Source organism: Sinocyclocheilus anshuiensis, unplaced genomic scaffold (assembly GCF_001515605.1).
Source record: "Sinocyclocheilus anshuiensis isolate Anshui unplaced genomic scaffold, SAMN03320099.WGS_v1.1 scaffold324, whole genome shotgun sequence".
In the NCBI taxonomy this organism is placed as follows: domain Eukaryota; kingdom Metazoa; phylum Chordata; class Actinopteri; order Cypriniformes; family Cyprinidae; genus Sinocyclocheilus; species Sinocyclocheilus anshuiensis.
Genome location: NW_015554081.1, coordinates 119,123 through 128,515, shown reverse-complemented (window position 1 = coordinate 128,515; position 9,393 = coordinate 119,123). Strand labels below are relative to the sequence as shown.

Below are 9,393 nucleotides of genomic sequence, written 5' to 3'. Positions count from 1 at the left end.
GCACTGACGCGCAGCTCTGCACGACACACACCAGGAGCCCTGCTGGAGAGAGGTATTGTTGATTTAAAAGTTCATTTCTTTTGTTTTATAAAGTGATCGATGCAAGATTAAAAATGATTTATAGTCTTGACGTGTGTAGGAATTAGAAAAGGGTCTTTTTGACTCTATGTAGAGTCTATGAAGATAAACATAGCTAGCTAAACATTTCAAGACGTTGTATGTGCATATTGTGGCTATAAATATAGATGAAAAGGCATTTATTCGCAATTAAAATAGTCTATTTCTGTTTTAAATTTAATTTTTTTTTTTACTTTTCTGAGCTGAACATTTTCTATGCACAAAATATGCATAGAAATATACGACGACTTAGTTTACAATAAGTTTATGCTTGTTAACAGTTATCGCACATGAAATAACAAGAAACAATAGCTTCGTATTAGCATTTGATCACTTCTAGCACTTTATCTGGTTATTTTTTACATTAAGACATTTTTAACATCAAAAGTTGTATAATGATAAATGATCAATTGTATATTTATAAAATTGTCAAGGTGAATAAATGCAGCAAAAATAATATTGTTATTTTTGATGCCTAATGTGTTAACTAATATTACTGTAAACAACTGCTTTGTAAAGTGTAACTATAATAATGATTTGAAATTATTTAAATGCATAAATAAATTCCTGCATAAATAATACAAAATTAATAATTTTGCATATATATTATATGTCATATAAAATCTGGCAAATCTATTTAATTCCAGTCGTTTTGGTTTGATAACTTGAAGAGTGACTGGTTTCATTAATTTGCTGCTTTCGTGCTTCATGCACACATGAATGAGCGTGAGTGTGTTTATCTCTCTGTCCACTAAATCCTCTCGACATGCTCTGAATGTGAGTGCTTTCTATCTCTTGACATTGTGATCTGCAGCTTAAAGCGGTGGTCTGAAACTATATCTGCGAGCGGCCGGTGCTGTAGTGGCGCTTCTGTCAGCGGCTCTGCCACTGTGACTGACAGACGTGGCAGAAAGGATGGCAGGGTCCTGTTTCGATTTGTCTCCACTCACAAAGCTTTTTCCAGTGGCTTTGTGTGTCCATCCACTGGTCATCTCATGATGGATTGGTGATCTTGTGATTTCTCTTGAGGGGAAAGTCTGACCTCATTAATGAGGGTATTTTACTCCTCTTCCTCACTGCTCTGTGACCCGTCTGAGGAAGACTTCAGTGAAATCACAATCAAGCTGGAGTGATGACACTCATTCAGCACATGCTTAGTAGATTTTTTCTGTCTGAGGAAAAACAAGTGTCATTGTTCCATTTTTAGCAAAAAAATGTGCATTTGATCAAAAAATACAGTGAAAATGGTAATATTGTGAAATATATTGTGAAATATTATTACATTTTAAAGTAATACGTTTTCTGTGTGAATATATGCTAAAATGTAATTTATTTCTGTGATGCAAAGTTGAATTTTCAGCATCAGTACTTCAGTCTTCAGTGTCACATGATCCTTCAGAAATCATTCTAATATGCTAATTTGCTGCTCAAGAAACATTTCTGATTATTATAAACGTTGAAAACAGTTGTGCTGCTTCATTTTTTAGTTTGTTGTTGAAACAGTAATACAATTTTTTTCAGGATTCACTGATGAATAGAAAGTTTAAAGGGTTAGTTCACCCAAAAATGAAAATTAGCCCATAAATTACTCACCCTCAAGTTATCCTAGGTGTATATGACTTTCTTCTTTCAGACGAATCCAGTCAGAGTTATATTAAAAATTGTCTTTGATCTTTCAAGCTGTTTAATGCCACTCAGCGGGTGTTGCATGCATCAGTCCAAAAGAAGTTAAATAAAAAGTGCCCATCCATAAAAAAAGCATCTCACACGGCTCCGGGGGGTGAGCATCATTACTCCAGTCTTCAGTGTTACATGATCCTTCAGAAATCATTCTAATATGCTAATTTGCTGCTCAAGAAACATTTCTGATTATTATAAACGTTGAAAACAGTTGTGCTGCTTCATTTTTTAGTTTGTTGTTGAAACAGTAATACAATTTTTTTCAGGATTCACTGATGAATAGAAAGTTTAAAGGGTTAGTTCACCCAAAAATGGAAGAAAGTCATATACACCTAGGATGACTTGAGGGTGAGTAATTTATGGACTAATTTTCATTTTTGGATGAACTAACCCTTTAAAAGAACAGCATTAAGTTGAAATAGAATTTCTTTGTAATTTTTGTAATTACAAATGTCTTTAATGTTGCATTTATCAACGTATACAAGAGAACACAATACAATATAAGAACCTAAAATAGAATACAAGAACCTAAGAACCATCGAAGAACCTTTATTTATGAGTGAGTGAGTGAGTGAGTGAGTGAGTGAGTGACTTTTCACTACTTTTAAACATGATCTCATGGCGCATTTGAGTGCCAGAGGAGGGTTATGGATGTGTCTGGTGATCTTCAGTGCATTCTCGTGCAATTTTAACCTGTCTGAGCTGCGAGCTGCTCCTTATTTAAACCCGCAGACTTGGGGCACGTCATGACACCTCATGAGTTAATGTGTGCTGTGACTTCCCAACAACTGGTGATCAATCAAACGCAACCAAATACTCAAGATCACCAAGACTGTAAATGATCTTAAAAGGTGTAAACCAATGTGAGCAATTAAAGGAACAGTTCACCCAAAAAATGACAATTTGCTGAAATGTACTCACCTTCAGGCCGTCCAAGATGTAGATGAGTTTGTTTCTTCATCAGATTTGGAGAAATGCAGCATTACATGACTTGCTCACCAATGGATGTGAATGGGTGCCCTTGAGAGTCCAAACAGCTGATAAAAACACCACAATAATCCACAAGAAATCCACAGCACTCCAGTCCATCAATTAACATCTTGAGAAGTGAAAATCTTTGTTTTTGCAAGAAACAAATCCATCGAGACGTTTTTCAAACCATTGCTACCGCTAACATATATGCGTCCTCCATCTATAATATTGCTTTCTTTAGTTAAAAAGTTATCTTGTCTGAATCAGGAGAGAAATCTGCTCAGATCAAACATCGTTTACAAGCCAAAACAGTCCAAAACAGCTCTAAACATGTGGGTGGATTTTGATGTGAGAGACAACAGCAGATGGACTTTTTCACTGGAGAAAGCGTTATTATGGATTATGGACTCATATTTTAGCGGACATGATGGTTTAAGCCCCGTTCACACAGAGAACGATAACTATATAGATAAAGATATTAGCGTCCACACCAATGGACGATATCGTCTGTTTATTCTAAGCGCATGCTCGTCTGCCGCTTTAAATTCTCGACCTCATTATAGCAGGATGGATTCTGATTGGGTGTTAATGTTTGTATCTGAAAAAATCGTTCTGAAAGTGATTCCAATGATATCGTTTCTCTGTGCCTGTATCGTTATAGTTGTGGTGTGGACTCTGCTGTTCTTTAATATTGAGAATGATTTTTAGAGCTATATCTTTATAGTTATCGTCCTTGGTATGAACGGATCTTTAAAGTTAACGTCTTAATGGATTTGTTTCTTACAAACGCAACTTTTGGCTTCTCAAGACATTAATCGATGGACTGGAGTGGTGTGGATTACTTGTGGATTATTGTGATGTTTTTATCAGCTGTTTGGACTCTCATTCTGACGGCACCCATTCACATCCATTGGTGAGCAAATTACGTAATGCTACATTTCTTCAAATCTGATGAAGAAACAAACTAATCTACAACTTGGATGACCTGAGGGTGAGTACATTTCCAGCAAATTTTCATTTTCAGGTGAACTTCTTTTAATTTTTCCTCAAATTTGTTCTCCCTTTACAGGTTTAGTGCCATGTCAGACTAATCTCTTTGGAGCAGTTCTGCCCAACAACCCCACTGAAACGCATCTCCACCATGGGGGACAGGCTGGGCCGCCCGACCCCTCTGTTATCCCGTGGACGTACGTTCGGATGGTCCACCTCCAGCAACAGCATCAAACTAAAGAACTGCGGCCACAACGGCCACGACTTCCAGCACAGCCTGGAGGAGGCAGCAGTGCCCAGCGCTTCCCTCGCCGCGGCACACTCTCCTGTTTCACTGGAACTGGAGCCCGTGGTGAATAATGGATCAAGCGCGCCCGTCGCTCCAGGTGGCCACACAAAGGATCCACCAGCGCACAGCGAGCGCTGCAAGCCCCTCTCCATCTCCACCGTCCCGCTTCCCTCCGCCGCCCGCTTCCCGCACAGCCCTTACCACGCCAAGACTAGCATGCAGGGCGATGTGTACAACTTCCTAGAGAGACCCGCCGGCCTGAGGTGCTTCCTGTATCACTTCCTCGTGTGAGTAGACCTTTCCTGTTCACTTCTACTCACCTGCATGTAGCATTTGTGCTTATAAAGCTTGTGATTGGCTAATAGGGGTTTAATCAGACTTTTATCGTGCTAATTTATCACGTCATTCTAAACATCATTTAGTAGGGATGTAACTATATCAAAATCTCACGATATGATAATATCTCGATATGAAGTCCATGGTACGATATTTATTGCGATATTAAAAAAAAACAACATTTTGTACATTTTAAAGTTAAATTATTCTGTCTAGTGCACGTTGAGAGTTCAAAATTAAGAGCTCCAACCCATGTTCTTAACTAAGTCAGAAAAAAGTCAGTGAATTGACTTGTACCTGAACTTTAAAGGGGACTCAACCCTCTTTTTATTTGTGGTATACCGTCTCAGTCTAAATTACATTCACACTGGTGTTTTAGAAAGCCAAACAAATTAGAATATAATAATAATAATAATAACAACAACAATGAGAGTAGTAGCCATATGTTGTAAAACAATTACTGTCAAATAAATGAAAATTAATATTTCATAGGCATGTTATTTTTGCTTTACATTACAGCAGGGAAATTACAATACGCTTGAAAGAGATATTTTGAATTTGGACTGCGTTTAAACCGCTAGCTGTCAGCAATTCATGCTGCACTTTTAAGCTTTTATTTCGACAGAAACGGCATTAGAGCTTTTATTTTGAAGGAAAACTCCAGCTTCAGTGAAAACATGCTTACAAAAACAAAAACGCTTCTCACTACAAATCTAGTGAAATGTGGATGAATGAGGTTAAAATTTTGTGCAAATCTTTAGAATTGGTTAAAAACAAGAAAGCTCTCAAATTGATTTCGTTTTTGGGGCATGTATAAACTAATGTAAAAAGCCCCTTTTGGTTTGTTTGTTTTATTTGTTTTATTTATTTATTTATTTCTTTTCTTTTCTTTTCTTCTTTATTATTGGTTTATTGTGATCTTGTTTATCACTGGTTATGCTCAACCTAAGGCTGTTCACGTGTTGTTAGATTATGTGATGTGTTTATGTACCTTGTTTGTTTGTTGTAAATGGAAGCATAATAAAAAAAAAAAATGTAAAAAAAAAACGAAAAAAATAAAAAATCTAGTGAAATGCTGTAATCCTCTGCTGCGAAAATAAAGCATAACTGGTGCACTAAACTCGCAGCACATGCAATACACGAGTTGACTGCATTCATTCACAGTGAACGGAGGCGCAGAAAACACCGGATCACGAGCTGATCGTCTGAACGAATTAATAATGGCCCAAAACACAACTTTAAAGACCTTTTATGTTAGAATAAGAAGTTTAATATATTTTAAAAACTACACTTTTTGCCCGGAAGACCTATCGTTTCGTATCGTCATGTGACCACGATAATATCGAGAGAGTTTTGCTATCGCGATATCACGATATTGATAATACTGTTACATCCCTATCATTTAGACGTTCTGTCTAAAACTGTTTCAAATGCCATTTCGTTATTTAGCTTTTGTAAATATGAAGCTTGTGATTGGTTAATAGGGTTTTAATCAGTTTAAATTGTGGATAAATATTTATTTTCCTTTTTTTAATGTACAATATTCATTATTGATTTTGCGGTGTGACATGCCATCTAAAAATATTTTAAATATAATTTTGCTAATATGCAAATATGTTAATATTTAACTTGTGATTGGTTTTATGTATATTGGAGGCATATGATTTGTTTAATCATTTAAATTGAGGATATATTTTAGTTTCATGCTAATTTGAGACTATAGATTTTATTTTTACGTGCATTATTGATTTTTAGATTTGGGTAGTTGACATGTCCTGCGGTTTTAAGTAGCATTTGCTAATTAGCATTTGTAAATATAGAGTATATCATTGGTTAAAAGGATTTGTTTAGTGTAAATATATTTTTTATGTTTATTTAAGGCATATGATTCTTATAAGAAGAACCTAAAAAAAATGTTTTATGTACTGTACATGATTGATTTTTATATTTGGGAAGTTGACATCCTGCGGTGTGACATGCTGTCTAAAAAATTCAACATTTTGCTTGAATTTGTAAAAATAAAGCTTGCTTGTTTTATAAAGCTTGTTTATTTGAGACTATAGAATTTATTTACATTATTGATTTTTTTTTAGTTGACATGAAATACCTTTGGGAAGTAACTATTTTAAATAGCATTTTTCTAATTAGCATTTGTAAATATGAAGCTTGTGCCTGGTTAATAGGGTTTTTAATCAGTTTAAATTGAGGATAAATATTTGTTTTATGTTATTTGAGTCTATAGAATTATTTTATCCATGAAATTTATAGTTGCCATGAAAAACTCTTTGGAAATTGACGTCCTGTGGTGTTACATGTTAAATGCCATTTAAGACTTTTTCAAAATAGCATTTTACTAATCAGCATTTATAAATATGAAGCTTGCGATGATTAATAGTATTTTTTAGTGTAAATATTATTTGTTTATTTAAGGCATATGATTTATTTAATCACTTTAAAATGAGTATAAATATTTGTTTATTTGAGCCTATACAATGTATTTTTATATACATTGTTGATTTTTTATATTTTGGTCGTTGACATTGACATTTTAAGAAGTTGACGTCCTATTAATAGTATTTGTTATATGGCATTTGTAAATATGACCAGGCAATTTTAACAGGCATTTTTTCATATGATATGAAATATGGAATATGATATGGAATATGATTCATTTTCTATTAGGTAGAAAATAGAATTAAATTTTTATGTATAGTATTGATTTTTATATTTGGGAAGTGAAATGGCATTTAGAAAAAAATTTTTTAAAAGCATTTTACTAATTGTTTTGTAATTACTACACATGCAGATTTATGAGTACTTATTAACTGAGCAACAACATGGAATATTTGTACAATTAGAAATTATTTTTCATTTCATTATAGAAGAATTAATAAAGGCAAAAATAGTGATGCTTTAGTATACAATTGACAATTTTTACCTATAAAGTGTCCATGGGCACTTAATGCATATTGTTTAGCGTGCTTTTAAACTGCTATATTAAAAACCTATTTTTATTTGATTTAACTGAACTGCTTTTTTAATAATGTTTATGTCTGATGTAGTTTGTTTTTGTCTGAGAGAGTTATAAGTTTGACTGTTCTCAGAGTGTGTTGTAGGATTGTATTTGAGTGTGTCCTCATTTCAGCTTCATTTTATTTCTAAAAATAGTGGTTGGACGTCTGGTTTGGTTTGTGACATCTCTTCTTGTTTGTAATGCAGATATGCAGATATTTCAATTACTTTCGCTCACATTTAGTGTAGCGATTTGAACAAACTCCTGACATGTTTTGCATGTCGAACCCTCGCAGAAAATGTCAAAATCTTGTTTTATTTTCATCTGTTTTGTTTTTAAAAGTGCACGTTGCTCCAGCCGTGTGTTAATTACAGCTGATGCCGTGTGGCTCTCCGTAACTAAAGGAGAGTCTCTGGCCCGGATGTGTCCCCGCACCTGAAACGGGTCAACCTGATTCTGAAAGCAGCACCTCTGAGCCCGTCTGTCTCTGTCAAACACCGCAAACTCAGACACAGGTCACCATGAGATGCGGCTCTCCTTCAGCTCCATAGAGAAAGCAAGACTTCAGTGGTCTCAAAAGGATTTATTGACAGGCTGTAGGAGAAAATGGAGGATTTCTGTGTTAAAAATCACTATGAAGTGTGAGCTAGTTTAGCTAATGAGTACATTAGGACATATAAAACAGATGCGTTAATCCATTTTTATTATGATTATAAAGGAATAGTGAAGATTCTCTATCATTTACTCACCCTCATGAGCAGATTTTCAGTGAATAATGGCTTAAATTTCAGTCTATTCCTCACACAGATCTATCACGAGAATTAGAAAAATTGGAAGATTGTGCATGTGATTCTTTTATGGTGCTTTTTTTTTTTTTTTTTCTTTTTTAGTGCAAAACTCACTATGCTAGGACAAAGTGTGGTTGGTTGACCAGGCGTTGTTTTGCAGTTGCTAAGATGTTCTGAATAATTGCTGTGTGGTTGCCAGGTGGTTTCGTAGTTATTTTTTGTTTTATTTATATGCTATATATACAGTGCATGCATAATTATTAGGCAAGTTGATATTCTGATCATATTTTTTTTCCAAGCACATTTGACCAATTCCAAACCACGTTAATCTTAATAACTACTATTCATTTTGTATTTAATCATTTATAAGTGATACATAATTGTCCATGAAGGCTGGAAGCGAAAAAATCCTTATATTCAGGTGTACATAATTATTAAGCAGGTTTTCTTTTACAGATAAAATGAGCCAAAAAAGACATTTAATTCTTTAAAAATGATTAAATACCCATGAGAAGGATGCACTACTAATGCAATACTAGAATTTGCAAAGTTACAGGGTTAGTTCACCCAAAAATGAAAGGTAGCCCACAAATTACTCAAGTCAAGTCAAGTCAAGTCAAGTCAAGTCAAGTCAAGTCAAGTCAAGTCAAGTCAAGTCAAGTCAAGTCAAGTCAAGTCAAGTCAAGTCAAGTCAAGTCAAGTCAAGTTTATTTGTACAGCGCTTTTCACGATACAAATCATTGCAAAGCAACTTTACAGCAAATTAAGTTTCTACAATATTTAGTGGTAGCTTATCAGTGGTGACTGTCAGTTAATGTCCATATGGCAGAAATGTACGGAAAAATCAATTTAAGACGTAATAAAACAGACGATGAACACTATTAACAGCAATTATTATATGATACAATCAAACTTATAGCAAAATGTGGTAGTTCTGTATGTTGTTTCAGGGTTGGCATCATCTCTTCTCAGGTGTTCTGGATCCAGACTGAAGCTTGTGTAAATCCTTGTTACCACGGGATGTCAATCAAAAGAAAAGAATAATAATGTGCATTTGATCAGATATAACTGCAGTAAAAGATTATGAGATGCATTATTTGAATGCCAAAAAGATGTGTCTTTAATCTAGATTTAAACAGAGAGAGTGTGTCTGAACCCCCAACGTTATCAGGAAGGCTATTCCAGAGTTTGGGAGCCAAATGCAAAAA

The 9,393-nt window shown here is 34.6% G+C and overlaps 1 protein-coding gene across 1 annotated transcript in view; it reads left to right on the top strand.

The window, feature by feature from the left end:
• The first annotated feature begins 5 nt into the window (after positions 1 to 5).
• LOC107669036 (potassium voltage-gated channel subfamily KQT member 1-like) overlaps positions 6 to 9,393 on the top strand; it is a 112,369-nt gene continuing 102,981 nt past the window's right edge. Inside the window, exons 1-2 of the mRNA XM_016461136.1 lie at positions 6 to 52; positions 3,839 to 4,335. Coding sequence (XP_016316622.1) covers positions 3,911 to 4,335 — 425 coding nt within the window. The 5' untranslated portion in view covers positions 6 to 52; positions 3,839 to 3,910. The remainder of the gene's footprint in view (positions 53 to 3,838; positions 4,336 to 9,393) is intronic.